At 39.3% G+C, this 23,787-nt stretch overlaps 3 protein-coding genes across 3 annotated transcripts; all 3 read left to right on the top strand.

Moving 5' to 3' along the window:
• Window positions 1-3,723: 3,723 nt before the first annotated feature.
• On the top strand, window positions 3,724-14,484 carry ttll6 (tubulin tyrosine ligase-like family, member 6; the record flags this gene model as incomplete). The annotated part of the gene is made up of 15 exons (XM_079261179.1): window positions 3,724-3,875; window positions 4,087-4,124; window positions 5,289-5,407; window positions 5,786-5,916; window positions 6,021-6,177; window positions 6,255-6,398; window positions 6,479-6,564; window positions 8,405-8,630; window positions 9,362-9,540; window positions 9,653-9,841; window positions 12,046-12,181; window positions 12,499-12,768; window positions 12,865-12,927; window positions 13,709-13,865; window positions 14,237-14,484. 15 exons carry the CDS (start codon window positions 3,724-3,726, stop codon window positions 14,482-14,484), a joined length of 2,295 nt encoding a protein of 764 aa, XP_079117305.1.
• Window positions 14,485-19,138: 4,654 nt separating this feature from the next.
• hoxb6b (homeobox B6b) lies at window positions 19,139-20,712 on the top strand (the record flags this gene model as incomplete). Its single annotated transcript, XM_079260519.1, has 2 exons — window positions 19,139-19,589; window positions 20,456-20,712. The coding sequence occupies 2 exons, from the start codon at window positions 19,139-19,141 to the stop codon at window positions 20,710-20,712; spliced, it is 708 nt and encodes a 235-aa protein (XP_079116645.1).
• A 1,210-nt stretch (window positions 20,713-21,922) lies between these two features.
• On the top strand, window positions 21,923-23,348 carry hoxb5b (homeobox B5b; the record flags this gene model as incomplete). Its single annotated transcript, XM_079260282.1, is given in 3 exon segments — window positions 21,923-21,991; window positions 21,993-22,623; window positions 23,101-23,348. Coding segments are annotated over 3 exon segments (948 nt in total).
• Between the last annotated feature and the right edge of the window lie 439 nt (window positions 23,349-23,787).

Here is a 23,787-nt window from a genome sequence, read left to right as displayed (position 1 = left end):
TGTCTTCAGCTGAAGGATCTTTATTTCAGCTTGGCTAAGACGAAAGACGTCCAGCTCGTTCACTCACACCACTGCAGCACTTTTCAGCACAGATTTAAATTTAACAACTTGAGGTGCTGAAAAGCTCTTCTCCTATTTCACTGGACAAATATCAGGGATTATCCCTCTCTACTTACTCCCTGCTAAGGTCTCCCGCTCTTTTTCTCTCCATCATGTCATGACATATCAGGTTTTTTCTAATTGGTCACCAGATCCACTGCTTGAGTGTGTAAGTCAATCTGAACTAAGCCACCCTTGTGATGATACAAATCTGCTCTGCTTTTTCCAGACTCAAGAAGAAGACAGTGGATGGAGGCGATATGTGGCTCGTTGGTTTGTCAACGGAGGAGCATGATGGTGTCTTAAAAGGTTCCTGAAAACAAAAGTGCGAAGCGTGGTAACAGACTGACAAGTGCAGCGTCTTCCAGTATCACTGTCCTCCCTAATGTAGCAGTAACGTTAAAGGTGAGTCAGACTTTTCTACAAAGAAAATGAGACGTGACAGTGATGAAGTGACTCGGTTAATGCGGTTAAATCCAGCAGTCCTGCTTTAGTGGGAAGGTCTCGTTTTGTTTAGAGATCTGTAGATATTACTTCTCATCCCAGCAAGTGCTGACTTCATGCAAAATTTGCTTCAACAGCGACTGCAACTCTGGAAAGTTCTGCGTAATGAAATGTGTCACAACTTTTAAAGCAAATTAATCTAGTTGATTGACTTGATTAGTTAACATTTAACAGGTTATGATTGCAATTAGTTCCTGAATGTGATAACAGGATGTGAATACATGTTGACGACATCTAAATACGCACAGATTTGCTTTCTTTCTTTTTTATGTATTTAAATATATAATTTTAAACAGAATAGCTGAGTTTTTTTTGACTCCTCTGACAAATTAATCCTTTACTTGCCTGCTACTGTTTGATTGAGCAAAACATTTCAGTGACAATAATGATGCTTGGTTAACCCTTTCATGCATGATGGCCATATAGCGGACACCTATTTACAAGTTTTTTTCTTGCATATTCATTAATGAGGATGGTATTTTTTTGTAAATAAACCACTTCAATGGATGTTAGTTAGTCATTCAATACGTTTCCACTCACTGGAGAATAAATAAATATATGATGTAGTTGAACATCATGTAATAACACAAGTTGCCTCCACAATAAATAGGAAAAGAAAATTATGCGGCTATATTTTATAGAAGATTTATGTAAAATAATTAGAATTATATATTTTATAACATTTTATAAATCATAATAAATTCTAAATATTACCAATAAACAAAAAAGCATCATTGCATATGTCTGTAGAGGTGAAATACTGTATTTTTTTACTGTAATTTTTAAATGGCATTTATTATTGAAAGGAAAAGAAAAAAATACAAAGAAACAACTTCTCAGTGTCACGTATAAAAATAACAAAGGCTGACCGAAGTGATTCACATCAAATCAAAACATACTGGGCAGCAGCTTTTATAAAATAAAATAAGAAATAAACATTTAAAACAGAAGTACAAAGTGACACATTTTAACTTGAACTAAAAGACAATGAATAATAAGTAATTGTGTCCCTCTAGGGTCACCGTACTTCAGTCTGAAAACATTTCCCTGCTTTTCTGACTATAAAGAATGAGTTATGGCTTGCACAGAATTTGACAAGATGCCGTTGGGGAGATTTATTCGATGTGAATCAGGCGATCTGGAGCACACATCTACACACATCTACCTACAAGACAGAAGCCCTAAAGGACTGAAACTGGACATTCCTGTGTTAAGCAGGTGGAAGAGCTGCCTTTGGAAACTTGAACTGATCAAACTGAGCAGACACACACACACACACACACACACACACACACACACACACACAACCACACACACACACATATATATATATATATATATATATATATATATATATATATATATATATATATACATACATATGGTCATATGGTGTTTAAATGTGGGCAAATAAGCTGAACTAAGTTATTTTATTTATAATTTTCCATTAGGTTATTGCTGTATTTTACAAGTGCATCCTGTCTACACTAACGGTGTATTACAGTGTGCTGGAGATGCTGAATGTTGTGCAGTTAAAGTCATTAATCCTGGGAGCAGGCGTGTCGTGAGGACAACTAATACAAAGGTGTAACTTATGTAGCTGTTGTTGTTGCTCACTGAGGGTGCCGTCTCGGAGAAATCGATTGCAGGGCCGTAACTGTATCTGGCCTGAGGTCAGTGGGGCGTCTCGGCCCGGTGTAAAGCTCACAGTTCAAGGCCAGGATTATCCAGATCATTGGATCAGAATACTGTCACCCTGCACCACAACCTCCCACTGTGTACCTGGGATGTCCCTCTTTACCTCCACCAGCAAACCCAGTCTCCTACCATAACCATTGCCAGGGATGAACTCGACCTCAGACGTACCTTATAAGACACCGGAGAGGACATGGAGGCAAACAGCTGAGCTGCAGCAGTTACTACCCAGTGCACTTAAATCAGAGTACAGATATTTACTAAAACACTGGACACCATTCTTGAACATTTACATTTTCACTGTTTTTACTAGCAAAGCGTGATGTGGACCATCAGTATGGTTCATAGTCAAATACTTCAACAGTTAACTGGATAATCATCTCATTTCAATAATCAACCAACTGATCAACTAAACATATGTCCAAAACAACATCGACCAGATATTTGACAGCTGGCATGTTAGAGTATGATTTGAAACATTTTTTTGTTAGCACACCGCAGCTGAGTGGACCAGAGAAACCATCATGAGCCATGCATTCCCTCAAACACACAATAAATAGTTCGATGAGAATAATTAATTATATCTTTCTTTACAGATATATATATATATATATATATATATATATATATATATATATACAAACACACAAGAAGACGACTGTATCACTGCTTTTATTATATATTAATGAATACTGAATAGTTAGTTCCAAAATAGTTCTTTTTTTTTTTAAATGGGGGCGATAGCTAAATATAAACATTACATTTCTCAAAGCAGTCTAAAAAGCAGCCACAAACATTGTATTTGCACTGCAACATTTCAATTTCTACACTAACCTCATGGCATCATTATTATAAACTACATGAAGTCTCTGTAGACTAGAAATGATTTAATTTACCCAAGTCTAAACAAAACCAACATTCCTCCATACATTATGCAGCATTGCTTATGTCCGAGATATTTAACCTAATTGCAGATTGTTGAATAATTATTTGAGACTTCTAGTTGTGCACACAGCAAATAATGGTAAGCTAAAAGCTAATGGTAACATGTTTGAAGGAACATAAGCTGAAGGAGTTTGTTGCATATAAAACTCACTACTATCCATCAATCCATCGCTGTTGTTGTAGTATTAGCCTCTCTTTGTATGCCATCCTGCCACAATACCTCTTAAATGCCAGTGTGTGACTATGTGCTGACAGCCAGAGCACTCACCTGATGAGAGCAATGGAAACGGAAACATGATTCCAGGCCCTCTCCTACAGCATGTTCTTGGTTCTGTTTGATTGAGTTTCAATGTCAGGCTGTTCAACATGTAGCATTAGAGAAGAACCATGTAAATAAGTTCTGGAAAATGGGATGGTGTCATTACGCCGTTTGCTCACGCAGCAAGCAATGTCCTCTGTTTTGGTTTGTTCTCAGTCAGGATGGGTCTAAAGGTGGACAGTCCGGACAGAAGTGATGATGCTCATAAATATGAGCAACAAGAAGAGGGCGAGGGGAACGAAAGCCAAGCCCAGGCCTTCACTCGCACCCTGCCGCCACCCACCAGCAAGAAGAGGAGGAAAACCAAGAGGAGGTACTTTACTCCTAGAGCTCCTCTGTTTGCAGTTCTTCAGTTATAAACCACTGATGAATACAAACCTACTGGCAGCTCTCATTCTGGTCCTGGAGGCTCTCATTTTGTTCTAATCATGGTGGACAGGATGGGCAGTGTACAGAGGCACTCGTAGGACCACATAGCAAAGCAGGTTTCTGTCCCTCTCTCTCTGTTTCTTGTTTTTCAGATGACTGTGGATCAACCTCACAAACTGCAAATATGAAAGTGGTAAGCTTGATTTTTAAAAAGTCTAGTATCCTGTCTTGTAAAAATAGTGATTTAATCATTTCTTGCTCAAAAACGTGATCCAGGAAATCCTGTATATTATCTGTTTTGATTGTGTAAAGCCTTTTATTTCCATTGAAGGAAACTCCTGCTGTTATGTATGGTATCATAGATATTAGCATGTGTCATCTTGGAGGAAACGGTGGAGGTTTGGCCCTTCACTGTTGTAACATGACACTATTGCAATCACAGACACAGTTATGCTAAATGTTGTCTTATAATATCAATGTGAATTTAACTGGCTTGCAGGTAGATCCAGTTTAACCCTATTCAATACCTCTGATCATTTTAAACGGCTTCAGAGAACCACATTTAAACACCCCACTTTATTAATTTAAACAAGCTTTAGCCACAGTTCTGGATAAAAGACAATAAATCTAAACAAAAATGACCAAAAACAACCAGTAAAACATTTTGACAGTAATGTAATATTATCAACACAAAGACCAGTGGTGTAGTGGTCCCTCATGAAGTGGGTATACGCTCAATTTTTCAGTTTTTTTTTTTTTTAAGAAACAGAATAAAAGTAGCCCAAAAAAGACATTGTTTCAGAAAAAGTTAATCCAAAAATCCATTGGTGTATTTACTCATTGTCACATAATTTGGGCTTTTCAGGTTTCAGAGAAGAAGGGTGGTGAAATGACTAAACCAGTAGCATACTGGCACAAAGACCAGTGAGAGACAGGGCAATAGACATATATACATATAACTTTATTATGTCCAAAGTTAATGCAGCTAATGGCTAACTGTGCCAGTGTAGCACAGGTAACCTTAGCCCAGCTGCTGGTGCACGTAGGTAGTAGTATCTGTGTAGGGATGTTTGTAATTGTAAAAGTTGTCACAAAGGGGGTTAGAAGTGAGTATACTCAAAGCTGACTGAAAAAGAAGTGGGTATACTCCGTACACCCGCGTATTCCCTGGACTACGCCTCTGACAAAGACCAATAAAACTAAAGTTCAGAGGCAGCTATAAGTTTTAGGGTCAGCGTTTCATGTCTTCAGTATAAAGAACACTGTAGTGTGGTAAACACAGAAAACTGGCTCAACAGACTGGCTGTGAAAACCATTTGGAACATCTTGTAGATATTAAATGTCTGATTTGTGTCAGTGCGGCGAGCTGCTCGTAGATACGGCCTCAGGGAGGCGATGGAGGATGAAGATTGGACACTGTTTTGGACCGACTGCTCCGTGTCTCTGGACCGTGTTAAAGACATGAAGCGTTACCAGGTATTTGAGCCAGTTTGTTCACACTAACGCGCGTATTACTGCCATCATCGCTGAAAATGAAGCCACTTCTACAAATTAGCTGTGTAATTGTATTTGTGCAGCAGAAAATGAGCAGGAGAGAAGACCTTTTTGTTTTAATAGAGTTACTTTTTCAGGGCACGGTATTCATACCTCAACATTTCTTTCAGCTCAGGCATTTAATTTGTAATTTACTTTAATGGCGTAATTCAACTCAGTTACTGTTCAGCGGCTCGTGACCAATGCACCTAATTCCCCTCTGTGAAGATGAATACAATCTGGATACAATTCCATCTGTAAAGTATGTGGCATTAGTGGCGACAGTCTTCTCACGCCGCGTAAACACACTTGTCTTTGCAGAAAATAAACCATTTCCCAGGGATGAGTGAGATCTGCCGCAAAGATCTACTGGCAAGAAACCTAAACCGGATGCTGAAACTCTTTCCTAAAGACTACAATATCTTCCCCAGAACATGGTGCCTTCCTGCAGAGTCAGTTTGCACTTAATTTGACTATTTTAATCTGTGTTTTGCAGTTAATCTGTTTATTTTCCCTGTTTAAGTGTGTTCACTCCTTATCTGATGGTGCTTTGCAGCTACAGTGACTTCCAAGCTTATACCAGGGCCAAAAAAAGCAAGACGTACATCTGTAAGCCAGATACGGGTTGCCAAGGTAAAGGCATCTTCATCACTAAGTCCAGTAAAGACATCCCACCTGGAGAACACATGATCTGCCAGGTTTACATCTCCAGGGTGAGTCTGTGATAAAAAAGTAAACCAAAACAAAAACACAAAAAGCAGTTTAGTTATCTCATTTACTGCCTCATCAGCCTTTTATAATCGACGGATACAAGTTCGACTTGCGGATCTACGTGCTGGTGACGTCATGTGACCCGTTCAGCATATTCATGTTTAAGGAGGGACTTGCTCGCTTCTGCACAGCGAAGTACAACGAGCCCACACACCATAATGTGGTGAGAACAGTCAACAGAAATAACCAGCTGTGGTCACTTTAATGTGAAATAAACTAAGCTTTTTTTTTCTCTAATGTTAGGAAGAAGTGTGCATGCACCTCACCAACTATTCCATTAACAAGAACAGCGAGAACTTTCTGCGCGATGAAGACGTTGGCAGCAAGCGGTGACTAAATGTTGCATATGATGTGTATTGTGTTATTAAAGACATATTAGCAAACTAAAAAGAATAAAACTGGATGACAGTGACATCATCCAAAGATAAACATATAGCTTCTAATAAATGAAATCATGTTTTTAGATTAATTGTTTTAAATCATCTTTGGTTTAACAGAACCTCTGTGCTGAAAAGATTACTTATTTAGTGAATAAAGTTATGGAAATAATTAAAATCTAAATAAAATGCTTCAATTTGGAGTGAAGGAATTATGTTGACGGAATGAAGTGGTGAGTTTATTGAGATTGGGTCTTGTTAGTTACCTAATACGGTTTAGTCCAACTAGATTTGTAGCATATGAATTAAGGATGTGACTTGCACCATTTACACTTGTATGATAAGAGAACTTGATTTCGTAGCGCAGTTACAACTACCTTTTAAAATAGTACAAATACATAAATTATTTGTACTGATCAGATTAAATTTTCTCCCGGTTTGTGTCAAGTTTGAAAAAAAAAAAACTGTATTTGTTGGAACAAAAATGTAAATTAAAAAAAAAAAAAAAAAGAATAAAACAGTTAAACTTTGTAAACAAATAAAATCAGAAAATAATGGTAACACAATATTAATAATATATTACAATAATTTCCTTTTAATTATTATATGTACATATATAAATATATATATATATATATATATATATATATATATATATATATATATATATATATATATATTTATTATATGTTATTATATTATTAAACATTTTATATATACTTATATAATAATTTACTTTAAATGTTTTATTTCAGCTTTTTAAAGGTTCCATGTTATACATCTTTTCAAGAATTTCATCAGGGTGTCAGAGGTCCAACAACATTGTTTTCAAAGTGTTTTACCCCTAATTTCGACTTTCCAAAAGAGTCTCTGGTGAGTTTTACTGAGAACAGGCCGTTTTTGTGTCCACGCCCACTCTACGGTCCTTTCAGGGAGAAGATGACGCTTCTGGTGGCTTCCACTTAGTGATTTTAGAGGGCAGGCTCAGCTTGCCGGGGGGCAGGGCAGAGTCAATGGCACTATCCACTACTGGAGGGAGTGGTTATTTCCCTTGGTGAGGTGACAAAGGTAAAGATCTCAGACTCACCCGTTTAAGCACTCATTTGCTAAAAAGTAGAGAAAATGAGAGAGCTACAAGAATTTCTATTGTTTATGCCTCATACAGAAGATATGGAGACACATATGACTTTAAAAACACCTTTAGAAAGTGAATAATGTATAATATGGGATCTTTAATGTCTAGTGGATGACGACAGATGCTTTTAGTGGTACTTTCAACTTACATTAAACATTCTACCTCAGTTGATTTATCTGTGTTCTTATTATCATGGTTTTCACATTTTAGCATCATCAGGCCAGAACGACATTAACTTAAGCATCGTATTCATGATATAACATCAGTGAAACATAAACTTTTCACATTTTCTGTGAATGTAAACAGTAAGTTAAATATCCTTGACTTTTAGTGAGATGCCTGAAAAGCTTAGTGTGGAAGGCATCCAGCATCCATATGGGAGATCCAAGGTTGAATCTGCAATAAGGGACTGGATCTGCTGGTTCTTACAGAAGACCCAGACCTCCTCTAGTCAGATCCTTGGTTAATGTTTATTTACCCTTACAAATGTTGTGGGACTGAACCAGCGTATTTACATTTACTTCAGTCAGCACAACTTTTTTTTTTTTTTTTAATACAAAATGTAAGTTTTGGATTGAGGTGGAAATTATTTACAGAGTTTTGTTTTGTCATTTGTTATCCAACAAAGTTTTTTTTGTTGTGAATTCTTTCCCCCAGGAAGTTGTCCAGCCTCAACAAGCTCCTGGAGTCCATCAACTGCAACACAGAGAAGATGTGGAATGACATTGAGGACATCATTGTAAAGACTCTGATCTCTGCTCACCCCATCCTTAAGCATAACTACCACACGTGTTTCCCCAACCACACCTCCGCCAGCGCCTGCTTTGAGATCCTGGGCTTTGATGTGCTGCTGGATCACCGGCTGAAACCCTGGGTGCTGGAGGTGAAATATCATCATGCCACATTTAGAAGCCAAACACAAACATGCAGTTTCAGGTTTTCACGCTGATTCGACAGCTTTCTCTCTTACCCAGCAGATTACAGTCATTTGCAAAAATCTCCATCTTGAATTTTGTCAATTCTTCTAAAATGGGTCAGGTGCAAGAACTGAACTGGAAATGAGTGATAAAAGATGCAAATGTCTCATGTTTAACACTGAAAGACTTAAAAAAAACCTGAACAAAAAACAAAACAACAGCAACAAATAAATGACAAGACAGTTCAGCTCAGTGGGAAAAACAAGCTGAAGACTTTTGAACAAAACTTTTCTTGAATCCTGTGACGTTTTAAATGTTTTTTTAAGACCTGGATTTTATAAACTTTGACAAATATAATCACTTCATTTAATCTAAATATTATTTATGTAATGTGAAACTTTTTTTTGATCCCATAATGAAAGTGCTGAATGCTGTTGGAGCATTTTGGTTCTCTGTAATCTTGGGTTCTAGTTTTTTTGGTGTTCCATGTCTTTGGTTTGATTCTCCATGCTGTGAATTCGGGGGGAAGATGAGAACACGGTAAAGTGTTGGCATCTTTAAATGCACAAGTCATCATGATGCAAGTTTGGAGGCTTTGAATGAGTCAGTAATCAGGCTCAAGGAGTTAAAATCTTATTTACATTTTTAAAATCTTGTTTTTAACTGTAATAAAATCAGTGTATCTGTTTTTGTGCAGGTGAATCACTCCCCGAGTTTTACTACTGACTCCCAGTTGGACCGCGAGGTGAAGGATGCATTGCTGTACGACACCCTGGTCCTCATTAACCTGGGCGCCTGTGACCGTCGCAAGATTACCAAAGAGGAGAGGCGCAGGGTGAAGGACAGGCTGCAGCAAAACCGCTCCAAAGAGGCCAGGTAGGCAAATGATGTGTGACACTTCTGCCCCAAGGTCACAGCGAAAAGCTTTCCTGGATGGCTTGCAGTTTGCAGATTAGTGTGGCTGTATGTGTTTGTGTTTCACCACCAGGTCAGAGGAGCTGCGGCAGAGCCAGGCTGCCACAGTGGAGCAGATGGAGAAGTACGAGGCCAAACACCTGGGGGGCTTCAAGAGGATCTATCCCAGAGAGGGAGGGGAGAAATACGACAAGTACTTCAAACACAGCAGTTCACTCTTCCAGGAGACTGCAGCATCTAAGGCCAGAGAGGAGTGTGCCAGGTGAACGCATCACACTGCCAACACACCTGCTCTGAAGAGGCCTGAGGCGATGCTGACAAAGATCTTTTTCTACACAAGGTCGCTCACTAACACCGAGAAAAGTCTTTAAAAGAAGATGGTCAGAAGAAAAAGAGAAAATAGTTGGTGCAAGATAAAAGTACTGCGTTATCGCTGTGTGTCTGAGCTGAAACAGAGGAGAGCAGTTGTCGTTTTCTGTTCTCGTTCGGTTCCAGACGCAGTGCCACATGCAGAATGTGGTTTTTCTTAAAGCCTTCAAGTCAAGTGATTTTATTCCAAAAGGGTAATTTATTGGTCGCTCACTCATATCTATATCACAGATAAATAATCAGCCGTCAGAACAAGAAACAAGAGTTTTTTCAGCACCAGCAGCGCAACGCACAAAATGATCTAAAGTCCTGAATAAGAAAAAAAAAAAAACTAAATCAGCTAAACTGAAATAATAAAATACATACAAGAAAAATGAATAAAAGTGAATTCAAATAAAAGTTTAAATATAAAATAGTAAAAAGACGACTCAGTATTCAGTAACCTGATGGATAAACGAATAAAAGGTCTGCAGAAACTGTTTTTACATTACACAACTTTTCTTAAACTGGAGCATTAATATGAAAAACAGGCTAATATTAAATTTGACAAACTAAGAGCACAGCAATCATTCAGTTTTAAACAACTTGTATATACGGTACGACACCATCTCACGGAAAAGGAACAGTACAGAGAGACCGTCATGCCAAATCTGTTGGGAATATTCTAAAACTTTCGCCAATCAGCTGAATAATGGAGCTCTGATGAACATCAGTGTAAGAAAATACATATTTTAGGTTGAATAAGTAAATAAACATAGCGCCACAAGCTTATTAGATTTCATTTGTTTCTTGATGGTTTTTCATGAATAATTTCTTTTTTTGTTGTTGATTAATTTTTTATTTATTTGTGTACTTTTATCTAATATTTCACAAAACTAATCCCTTATATGACACAACATTAAAAGCTATGGTCAATTTTAATTATAAAGCAAGATTAGTGGAGGACAAGCCAGCTGTGATCCATTTCAGGATTCATCAAAGTGACTTTTTATTTTAGGTTTTGCTGTTGAAATTGTTCTTTTCCAGGAAAAAGATGATAATTAATGAAACATTATAGCATTCCCCCCACAGGGAAGCATAATTCTATCTGGGATTAATAAAGAATTTCCATTCATTGGTTTTATATAAGTCACGTTCCTTTTTTCTTTTTTTTTTTTTTTTCCACAGAAATCTGGAGGGGATCATTTAATAGCTGAAACTACTTTCTTTTGCTTGAACTAAAACTCTACTAGACATGCAGAAGGTTTCTTAAATTTAGCTAAAACATGTTCATGTTCTTGAAAAATTTAGCTAAAACATGTTCATGTTCTTGAACAAATTAAGTGATTTAATTAAAAGCTGAAACATCAGTCAGTGGTGTGTAATGTTGCCGTACAGTTTGGGGCCAAATTAAATCCAGCCGTGGAATTAATTTCCACTGAGTTATAGCCCTGAGTTGGATGGGCATGTATCTCAAATTATTAGATTAGAAACATGGATGTCAACTGTGTGGAAAACTGATCCACAACTTAATTCAATAAAACTGAGCTGATGGCTGTTAAACAGCTTTAAACACCCATTCCCCTCCATTTTCTTTGGTGTTTTTGTAAGCTGCAGATCATATTTAGAGCATTTAATACATTTTAAGAACATTTTTAATGTTTATTAGGAGGTTTTGTTGTTCAGACATAGCTTTATAAGAGCAGTATTAAACGGTTCATGTGTTGTCACATGCAAGGCCAGATTATCCAATGGGCATTATGGGCACAGGCCCAGGGGCCCACGCTCACTTGGGGCCCATGTGGGGCAAACACCAGCATTTTGGACATGAAACAAAATGTACATAACAGCCAGATAGTTACACCACAGTGTCTAGTGTATTGCTACTGGTACCATTGGCTGAGAGACGTTAGAAATTAAGTTTCACAGTGTATCATTCCCACTTTTCACAATTTTGCAGTGGGGAAGGGGGCCCCGGGAACATTCTAGGCCCAGGGGCCTGTGCACTTTTAATCCGGCCCTGGTCACATGTAGGATTTTCTACTTGTGTTGAAGATGTTTATTCAGGTGTAAATGATGTAATATCCGCTAAGTGCTAAAGTTTTCTTTTGTTTTCAGGCAGCAGCTGCAGAAACTGCGTCTGAAGCAGGAGCAGGAGCGGGGCCAGATGGGAGGCCGGAGGAGAGACTTGCAGGGGGAGACAGCAGGAGAGCAAGCTAAACCACAGAGACAGGCGCCTCCTGAGCTGCAGCCGGTGAGGCTGTCCTTCACTGTTGCTGCTCAGGTGCAGTGTCCACATGAATCCACAGGAGGGAGTCGCACAGCTTCATCCTGAGATGAATGCTTCATCTTCTGGCTGACCCCTTAGAGTCCATTTACCCACTTTCAAATACATAGAGTAATTTTCCTGCAGATATTTGTTATTAGATATCCCTCATTTCATATTAAAATATCTGTTACTGTCAAGGCAGGATAAAAAGGTTATTGGATGACACTAACTGCTGAAACAAACGCTACAAACAGAGCGAGGCAATAAAAAAAATTGAATCAAATGTTTCTGCGTCTCTGCAGTCCCCTCTGTCTGGACTCTTAGTGGATCCAGAATCTGCAGAAGTTCAAGAGGAGGAGGAGCAACAGGAGAGGGAGGAGGAGGAGGAGGAGAAGGAGGCTGACATGGAGGAGCAGGAGCGGATCAACTCAATGCTCCAGAGGAAGAAACTGCTGGAGGAACTGGGGGTTGTGGACCAGATCCAGCAGCTGCTGCAGGGCCGGACAGAAGGAGGTGGAGTCCTGCAGAAAACCTGCAGCCATAAGCAGAGTCAGAAACAAGAGCAGACAAAGGTCGGGACATGACCACAGGTCCACAAGACCCTGCTCAGAGTAAACTCAGCAAAACTGCTCTTGTTTTATTGTGTTTTTTTCATTTATTTATCACAGCTGGAGTCGCTGTTTTCAGAACGGACAAAGCAGCAGCAGTCCTGCCACCAGAACCCACGGCAGGTAAGCAGGAATAAGACGGGCAAAACTCAGCTGAAAAAATGCACTATTCTGTTTTTATAAAAGTAAAGTATACAAACCTCTGATGTTTTACAAAATACTTAGTTTGCTCAGATATATCCGGTTATTACTGCCTTAATTTTTATTATTAAACTGTATTTTTTCAGCCATTTTGAGAGAAATCTGCTCACATTTTACAATTGTAATAAAGTAAATCAAAACTATCTTGCACAAAAATTATTACATTATTATTTGATTAAATATTTTTAAAAATTAAAAGAATTATTTAAAAGTAAAAAGGAAAAAAAAAATCATAATTTCTGAAATATTCCATGGCTTCTCTATATATTATTAAAAAAAACAAAAAAAAACAAACACAAAAAAGCAGCATTAACCAGTTTGTTTTTATTTATTTGTTTTTGTTTTGTTTTAATTTGTTTTTCTTTTTTTTTTATTTTGCTTGAACAAAAAATTATTTGGATTAACTTCCTGATTATGACTTCATATCTTATTAATATAAATTTATTGGACAAACATTTGACTGTGCAGGACATAAAAGGCCTGTTCAGTTGGTTCTGAACAGAAAATGTTATGCTTTTAGTTGTTTAGATGTAAAAAATAAATAATAAATACATAACTTTCCCTGGATCTTTAAATGTTGAAAAAGAAATGAAAATCAACACAAAATTTTTCTCCTAACCTGCTGGCACTTCAATGATAATTTGGACTGAATAATAAATATAACAGTAAATTAAAATGACATGATTTTATTTCCATGTTGCAGCAGCTCCACTCTCACATGACTCAGCAGTGTTTGCTCAGGCCCCCAGTCAACCAGAAGCGCCTGACTGAGTTCGCTTGTTTGCATCTGGATTCAGAGAGGCTTAGCAGGCAGGAAGAAATCTGCAGGACCATCAGCGCCCAGCGGATGCCCTGGCCAGGTAAGCACATCTGCTTTACAGTACGAACTGCAACACATCGAGATGATACATGTTTATGTTGCATTCCCTTTGGGTTTTTTTTGCCTTAATAATCAGCAAACTGTGGCGTTTCCTGTTTTTTTATTTCCAGAATTTCCTCCATGTTTGTTTCTGTTCTGCTGTTTTAAAAATAAAAATAACACCAAGAAAATATGTTTAAAATAAGATTTGAGTTGTTTATTATTTAAATTGTTTGCTGCATTCATTGTCATTATTCACATGGTTCCTGAGACCCACAATAATAAAAAAATATTGTTAAGATAACAAACTGTTTATTTTGTTTGTTTATTGCTAATGAGACTTCTCTCTCTTCTATTTTCTCCTCTTTTTAGCAACTAGCTCTCATATTGTGAGGCAGGACAGTCGGAGCAGCTCCTACATGGAGACCAGATCCCGTCCCAGCATCCCCATCATAAACCAGGTCCATAAAGGGGGCTGCCCCTACTTGCCCCACGACCCTGCAGACCTGAAGAGCCTGCTTGTCATCTCCACATGCGCCCCACTGGTCAGGAAGCCTGGCTTCTCTCACATCGTGCGCAACTCCTCCCGCAGAGCCCCCCAGCACGGCAAAGGCTACTGAGGAACCGGAAAGACCTCCTGAAGTCGGTCTAACAGGAGCTGAGGGCCCAAAACCTGCCGTAGATCTCTCAGCTGGATATTTTGTTTTATTTTATATTTTCTTTTTAGACAAACAGCATCTGTGGAGAGATGGAGCTTGAAGTGAACTGTGAAAATGTAGTAAAAGACACTGTGCCTGTAGAGAAAATCTGGTGTTTGTAAAAGATTTTATATGTTTACACCTGCTGTGTTCGCTGTGTGCCACTGAAGCTGCAGAAATAACTTTTCTACTGTGTGCAGATAAGTCTGACAGGGGAGTTAAAGTGCCAAAATGATAAAACATCTGCAAATCACCTTTGAAAATAAATCTGAAACTCAGAAATTTGCTGATATTTGTACTTTTACATGAACATAAAAAGTCTAAAATGGTGAATCTCATCATGTTTTAGGACTGTTAAATTAATAATTACCTCATTTAGAGTAAGTTTTAAATTAATCCTTTTACATAGACAATAAAAACTTGCTGCTTCTTATCTCATTAAAAAAATGGTTCCATAGTAGAAAATAACTTTATTTGCTATGAAAATGAATAAAATGTGTAATGTTCATTATCTTGACTGAATTCTCCCATTTCACACAAATATTTAAAAAATAGTGTTTTTCACCCTTTGTGGTTATGTGTTAGATATACACGTGATTTTTTTTATTTATTTATTCTATCTTCAGTGTTTGCGTGGTTTCATCGATGCTTTTCAGTCCGAACTCTGAGGCCATAAAATTTTACAACTGCTTCCGGTTTCTTTGTTTGGGTGAACAACTGAAGGCGAAAGAAAAAAAAAGAAAAGGTTTTTAAGAAGGGAAAAAAGTAAACAGTTTGAAATGAAATTCTCTGACTTCTTTCGTTTTGTAAAAATACATCGAGAAAAATGATTTAATCAACCAGGAGTTGTTTGTAAATAGTTAAAAATGTAAAGAAACACAACTAAACAATTATTATACTGCTATTCTGTGGAAATCTGTTTTTTCTTTCACTAAAACGAACGAAAACATAATTACATTATAATCTCTATTCATTCGTTTTAAACATATAAAACTTAAACAACACCAGTAGTTTGTGGGAAAATGCTGCATCTTATTTAACTAAAACTAGATACATTTAAATATTTGTCATATAAGTCTACCGATAATTTTAATTATAATTTGCTAATAAATCAGAAAATATAGGCCTATGTGTGACAAAATGTGCTAATTTAATCTTTTATTTGTTAGCTTTTAATCGACCCTAATTGTTAAAATATATTTATTTATCTTTAACTTTTTGTTGGGTTTAGGAAACGACATTAGCTGCTGAGTTTTGGTCTCTGAAGAGGAAAAATCAAAGCGGTCATTGGTGTGTTTATCTGGAATTTATGGTTTTATTGCGTCTATAAATGTCGGAAATCCTCCCTGGTAAGGGGAAATACCATCAGAAAAACAGAACAGATCAATTTTAATTAAGATAATGGATAAAAGACCTAAATGAAATAATAAGAGGAAGGAGGAATACGGTTTAAAATAATTAATTTCAGTATGAGGGAATGTGAAATTGTTGTTTAATCTTAAAATCTCCTTCAGGAGTTTAATCAGTCATTTTTGGTTGAAATTTGATCTACAATGGCTGAAGGAATTTGTTCATTTAGAGAGATTAAAACGTGATTTAATACAAAAATATTTACTTTTTTTTTTTTAACTGAATTATTTTCAAGAAAAACACCTCCGTCATCAGCGTTTGAGTTTCTTGATTATTATGTTAAATTTGTGAGAAAATCTATGAAAAGCGGGGTTTTATGAGCTCTGGAGGCCTATTGAAATACTCATTAAATGAAGTGAGGTTTTAAATAAACAAATAAGGCTTCAATTGGGATTACAGAGCAATAAGAAGGTGGACGAACCAATAACAAACCAGCGGCTGCACCACAACCAAGAGCGCATCCTGTGTCACGTCTGCATCACAGAAATACCTTCACACTTCCACCTGCGCACACTTCCTTCTTCATCCAATATGAATTTCACACATTTCAGGCTTTGTTGAAAATAAAAATGGCGTAGAGAAAGCCCCTCTAAAGCACAAAAACCTCTGCGGTTTTATGAAAATTTACAACTTTGCCACGGAAGTTTACGACTCGCCGAGCTCTGCGATTGGCTGCTGGCGGTCACGTGAGCAGCAGCAATGGGACCTTATTTCCCATGAGGTTATATTGCAGCTGCTGTTTTCCACTGCTCATTCACTTAACAGAAGTAACACAACCTTTTTCTTTGGCTTTCGTATTGGCAACATGCGCGTGGAGTGTTGTTTGGACAAACTGGGCTGCTGTGTGTTGATTTCCCCCCCTGAAAGTGGAAGATGGAGCCTCTGCACGACTCCTCGGCGTGTGCGCCATGTTCATGTGCTTGTGTACTTGTGTGGCTTTATGTTCGTGAAAATGAGGGATCATCACTCTCACAGGATGAAGGGACTATACTTTCAGAATATCACTTAAACAAAGTGGGAATTTTGGGGCGACAGGGACTGTCAGGAAGCGGGATTAGCTCCAGCGGAGTGATACCAACACATGGAAATGATGGATTATCAACAAAGGTAAGGGCACCATGTTTCTAATATGCCAGCAATTAACTCAGCACCAGCGTTCTGCTGATGCTGCTGTGTTGTTGTGGCTGAACTGTCACTGTATGGGCCTGGTGTTTATATAACTGGAAAAGAGGAAATCTGTCTTTAGGAAGCGGTGATTACAAGTCCAAAGTGGCGTGCGTCTTTTTCCTTGCACTGTTTGTCTTGTTCTCAGCCAGCTGCTGTCTGGTTAACCCATGAGATGCTGCAGCAAAGAGAAAAAAAAATAGATGAAAAATTATCTGCTATTAAAAAGCACCTGAAATGGGCGCATTTTTGTTTGAGGGCCTTTGGTAAAAAGGGACGTCATGGCGGCTGCAGGCCAGACAAGCTTGACTTTGATGATGACTACATTGGCGACGATGAGGGTCACACGAGGCCTGCGCCATCAATGAGGCATGTTTTTCTTTAAAAAAAAAAAAAAAATTACAAAAAAGCTTCAACTGCCCACAATTTCTCCCCTGCAGATTTGATCATATAATTTTTTATGTTATTTCATGTGATTTGTTGTTTTTGGAAGCTGGAATAAAACATTCCAGATGTCATTTTATGGATATTGCGCAGCGCTTTTCTTTGATTGCGCCTTTTCGTCTGTTTTTTAACACATTTCTTTCCCAATTCTGCACAAACGTTTGGACTGATGCTTCTTTTTTCTGATTCTCGGGGAAATGCGGAGTCAATATTCTCCGTTTTGTGTCGTTTTGTTTATTTATTTTGTTTTTATGGCCACTCTGCGGCTATTTTCGCTTTTATTTGTTCTTGTCCCCTTTTAGAGCCTTAATCTGGCATAAAATGTTGGGATTGTCACTTCCTGCTGTTTTATAAAGTTTTTTTTTAATCCAAACCCTTTAAATGAAGGTGCTTTCATGAAGTTCTGATATTTTTATTATTAGTTTGTTTGTGGATTTTTCAAGAAAAATTACTATTTGCCATGTTTGAACATTTTATTTCTAAGTGGATAAATGTGAAATATTGCCTCAAACTGAATAAATGTTAGATTTTTTTTGCGCGGAAATCCTGGAATATCATTTCATGATGTATAGAGAATGAATTTAAGTGCAGAAGCAAACTTAATTTGAGTTAATCAATTGTAAAAATCGATAACTAAATCTATAAGTGTACAAATATTACTGAACGACTATAGTAATACTAGGCTAATAATTTACCTGCTTAATATGAATAAAATCAGTGAAATAAAACTAAAAGGAAAGATGACTTTTGTGTGTATTTCACTTTTACTTTACTTACCTGCTTATCTGCAAGTGAAACGATCATACTAAGGTGATGAGGATGATAATTATGGGTGTTTGTGCACGCGTGCGTCCCGTCTGCCACTTCCCTCCACGTCTGCGTGGGCTTGATCAGGACTCAGGATGAGCTCACACCTTTGAAGAGTGAAAATTTTGTCGTTATTTGCGCAGCGTTTATGCTTCCAGTTAACCTTTTCTTCTCCAGTTTCCCGTCAACTTTAGTGTGAGACTGCATTTATTTGTTTGTGATCTGGCATTTATGAATTAAGGCTTAATTAAGGATGGAAGTGAGAACATGGAGGCACAGGGAAGCTGAGAAGGTGACGCACTTCGGTTCTGCTATTTTCGTCCCGAAGTGCGTGTCTGTGTTTTGGAGGGCGAGTTTGTGCGTGTTTGTTTGATTGTACCATATTTGCATCCAGCAAAGGCACGCACAGTATTTTAGTTTATCAGGATGTATTTCTCTGAGTCGTAGCATCTCTGTGAGAGAGAGCGCGTGAGCGTGCGTAAAGACCGACAGGCTCTAGGCTCATTTCGATTCACCGGGGACTCCTGCGCGCAACAAGAGCCCCCCATGGGTGCAATAGTGGAAGCACAGAAGGCGGTGATTGGCCAGAGGTTGATCAGATGGTACACTTCCCCTCTGTATTCAGTGGCACCTCACAACCCCCCCTTTCAGCAAAAACCAAATCTCCGATAAAGTAATGGCAAAACCACTTGGACTATAAAAGACAACAAATCATATTCCTCCGGAGTATATACACCCCGTTGTCCACCCAATGAGTTCCTATTTCGTTAACTCAACTTTTCCTGTGTCTCTGCCGGGAGGACAGGACTCTCTCCTGGGTCAGATACCGCTATATTCCTCAGGATACACCGATCCGTTAAGACACTACTCCAACGCGGCCACATATGGAGCGGCCAACATGCAGGAGAAGGTTTACCCGGCGTCCTACTACCAGCAGACGGGCGCAGCGGCCGCAGCCATTTACGGCCGAGCCAGCAGCGCCGCGTCCTGCGACTACAACCCGGTCGGGACTTTCTACAAGGACGCGGAGGGCTCGTGCGCTTTCTCGAGCCGCGAGGACCAGCCGCTGTTTGTCAGTCAGGAGCATCAGCAGCGCAAAGCGGAGTGCGCGGAGCAAACTGTCAGCATGAGCAGCAGCATCGACGACAAGTCGTCCACGCTGATCTATCCGTGGATGCAGAGGATGAACGCCTGCTCCGCCGGTGAGTACAAACCATTCCCCCCCCCTTTTTATCTTTTTTTTCCCCACTCAAAACTGTCGTTGTCACGCGTGAAGAGAGCCTCCTCGACACGAGACGTTCTGTCAGATCCACGCACACACACATAAACCACTCATTAAATAATTAGATGGTCGCAGAGTTGAAACTTGTGGTGATTGCGCGCGGATCTTCGTGCGCCTTCAGGGCTTTGGATGCCACATCCTCGTCACATACAGGGGTTACACAAACCGCACGCGCGCACTCAGCGGCGCACGCACAGATACGGGCCTTCATCACCCGAGCTTTTTACTGAGAGCTCGCGCCACAACGGCCATTTTAAAAGGATTTAGTTGATCAAACATTGAAAAGATACCAAATAAAATAGCTGAATTGAGGATGTCAACAACAGACATGTTCACCACGGTAGCGTGGGTAGTGGCCACAGGAGATGATGGACACGCCATACAGTGGGACCATTTAGCCGTTTTAGCGCAATTTAATAAATAACATGCATGTAAACTCTGTAAGATGCGTCATTTGCATAATAAATAGGTGTAATTTTAAGTTTTAGTTGTATGTTTTCATGACCTCTTTAAAAAAATGTGTAAAAGCTTCAAACTGACACATTGAAATACCAATAAGAGGGTTGTTAAATGAATAGTATTGGACACAATCTTCAAATTAAGCATAAATATAATATTAAAGTCAATTATTTGCAACTTTTCGCTCAAAAAGTGCATTTTTTATGCTAAAAACGAGGCAGATTATACTTACAGTGTATTGCATGTAAAACAAACCTCAAAGCAGTTTACAAATTCATTTAAATGCAACTTTTTAATCATTGACTGACGACTTCGTTTTTATTGCAGGCCCATTTGGCAGCAGTGGCCGTAGGGGCCGCCAGACCTACACCCGCTACCAGACCCTGGAGCTGGAGAAGGAGTTCCACTTTAACCGCTACCTGACCAGGAGGCGCCGGATAGAAATCTCCCACGCCCTGTGCCTCACGGAGAGACAGATCAAAATCTGGTTTCAGAACCGCAGGATGAAGTGGAAAAAGGAGAACAAACTCCTGAATCCCTCAAAAACACCCGAGGAGGAGGAACAGGCGGAGAAAAAGAGCTAAAGGGACATTTGAAACATGGAAAAAAAAGCATGTGTGCGCGTGTGTGTGTTGATTTGCACACTCTCCAACCCCCCCTAAATAAAACCCCCCCTCCCCCTCCTAAATAAAATGATGTATAATTTCTTTGTAGATATGAAGTGCTGCAAAAATCCAACGTTAGAGACGTGTAGAGTGACTTAATTCAGTATCTGCACGGTAACTCTGTCCGCATTAATCACGTCCTGTCACGTCCACTGTTTGTCCTCGTGCTCGTCTGTTTATCCAGGGGACTATGCAAAAAAAAAAAAAAAAAAAAAAAAAAAATTAGAAAAAGAGAAAAAATTTGCCAAATGTAAATAAATTTCTGTGTTCCAGTTTTGACAATGTTGTTACCTCATTCCTGCAGCCCTGTTGTTTTTTTTGTTTTTTTTTTTTAAATATGATCATTATTTTAATTTAATCCTTGAGGTTTAAGGAGGTTTTTTTTTGTCTTTCATTGTGTAGTTGCTCTGTGACTGTGGTAGTCTATAGGCTTGTTGTTTACAGCTACGCCTTCAACACTTACATTTGTACAGATAAGAAATGCTACATGTTATTTATTGTTGTTCATGTGATTAATGCACATGTGGATTATTGTGTGCAATATTTTGTTTAGGAAATTGTACATAAAATAAAGGCTTTTTGATGTACATTGGAAATGTCTGTTTTTATTTCTCTCTTTTTTACATTATTATTATTATTATTATTATTAAAACTGCCCCTGCTACACCACCTTTAGTCACAATGCGGTTATAAATTGATATAAAACAGGTGTAAAGACTAAAATAATTTCCAGTTTGACATGATGTAGCACAACATGACAACATTGCTCCTGATAAGTCTCTGTTATGTGTTACCTGAGCCTTTTGTGGCCTGTATTATCAGCGTGTTACATAAATGATGGATGGACTGTGGCGGCCTGACAGCGCGTCCCAGCGGCGCAGTACCGCCTCTGTCCGGAAGATGGCGCTCTCTGCCTGCGCGGCCGTCGGGGCGCAGCGGGGAGGCACCATTGACTGGAGCCTAACGACCATTATTTCGTCATCATTTGTAACCATGGAGCATGAATTACCTCTTGAAGTCATCAGTGAGGATTTACGACTGGTCAACAAAGGCACGTGATTCCCGAACGCTCTCCCATATTTGGCCGCATACCTGGCAAAGTACAGTAGGGCTTCATTGCTTATAATTCATGATTGCATCCATAAATCGTGCAAGCACACAGGATTATAGCGACAAAGATCTACAAATCGAGGCTTTAAAAATCCAAGCAAATGAGCTCGTACTTTGTAAACTCGTTCTCAGGGCGCTATCCAAATGGCTCCGACTATCAGTTACTAAATTATGGGACTAACGGCGCTGTGAGCGGTTCCTTCAGAGACCCTGGCACCATGCACTCCGGGTCTTTCGGCTACAACTACAATGGCATGGACCTAACCGTGAACCGCACCAACACCGGCGGCCACTTCGGGGCTGTGAGAGAGGATGCCCGGGGATTCGGGCCGGACGCCCGCTACAGACAGACGCCCAACTGCTCTCTCTCCTCTCCGGATCCGGTGCCGCCGTCGTGCGCCACAGCCAGCCGGGAGCCACTGGAGCTAAAGAGCCCCTCTCCTCCCTCAGACCGGAGCGCCACCTCAGTCGGCAACAATCTCAACAAAAGCAACAGCGCTCATTTCACGGAGATAGAGGACGCCACCGTGGCCACTGAGGGCGAGGAAGGCGCACACAGCAGCGGCGGCTCCAGCTCGGCGTCTCGGGCGCAGCAGCAGCAGCAGCAGCAGCAGCAGCAGCACCACCAGGAACCCAACGCCACCTCATCTACTCCCACACCAAATGATTGCCAAACGCCACAAATATTCCCCTGGATGCGGAAACTGCACATAAGCCATGGTATATTTACACATCTAATAATATTTTGTTTGGAAGGATGTCACGCAGCCGCTCGTGCCATTAATCTGTCAAGTGTTGCATGAGTGAGCAGGCTGGTGTGGATGGAGAAAAAAAAAAAAAAAGGCAGCATTTGTAAAGTCTTTATGGGCTTTGTTGATGTTGGAAAGGTCCGGCGTTTAATTGGCGCTGGAGAGTTTGTGACATGCAGATTTTGAGCATTTAAATGTGCGCAAAATGCGCAGACAGGCTGTCGGCGAGGCTTGCTGATAAGAAAGGCAATAATAACCGTGGCGTCTGAGTGTTATGTGTCGTGTTGATTGCATGCTTCCCCCTTTGCATCAGCTCATTTCATGCTGTGACCCCTCAGTCCATTACACACACTCCTCATGTTGAAGCCAGAAAAGTAACAGAAAAGAAAAAAAAACCCTGTTGTTACAGTGCGGTTGTTAATTGTTTGGGTTTTCTGTAAAATTGTAGATATGACTGGACCTGATGGGAAAAGGGCCCGAACTGCGTACACCCGCTACCAGACGCTAGAGCTGGAGAAAGAGTTTCACTTCAATAGGTACCTAACCAGACGGCGGAGGATAGAGATAGCCCACGCCTTGTGTCTTTCCGAAAGACAGATCAAAATCTGGTTTCAGAACCGCAGGATGAAGTGGAAGAAGGACAATAAACTGAAAAGCATGAGTCTTGTAACAGGAGGCAGCGCCTTCCACAACTGATTCACTTTTTGGTGGAGAGTAAAAATGACAATAAAACTTAAAAAAAAAAAAAAAAAAAGAAAGAAAGAAAGTGAGGAAAAAAGCAACCATGAGTACTGTAAAGCTATTGAAAGCGCAGCACCTTCCAGCATGCCATTGTGATAGAAAAACAAGTATGATGTGGTCTTAAAATGCCATTTTTAGTTTACTGTTGTACTATAGCTTAGATGTCCTGTTTGGAAAAGATAAAAAAAAAAGAAAAAAAAAGTGTAAATATCATTGGGGTATTTGTCCATTTTCTCTCTATCTCTGTCCTTTTTCTCTCTTGAAGGTGTTTCAACTTGAGCTCTTTATCGTAACTTGACGGTCTAACAGGAGTAAATTCATTGTACAGTTCAGATTAAAAAAAAAAAAGAAAAAAGTTTCCCAAACCATATGCTGCTCTTCATTGAATGTAATG

The sequence above is a fragment of the Telmatherina bonti genome (assembly GCF_933228915.1).
Source record: "Telmatherina bonti genome assembly, chromosome: 21".
Classification (NCBI taxonomy): domain Eukaryota; kingdom Metazoa; phylum Chordata; class Actinopteri; order Atheriniformes; family Telmatherinidae; genus Telmatherina; species Telmatherina bonti.
The sequence above is the reverse complement of the archived record's forward strand: the minus strand, read 5'-3'. Positions and strand labels throughout refer to the sequence as shown.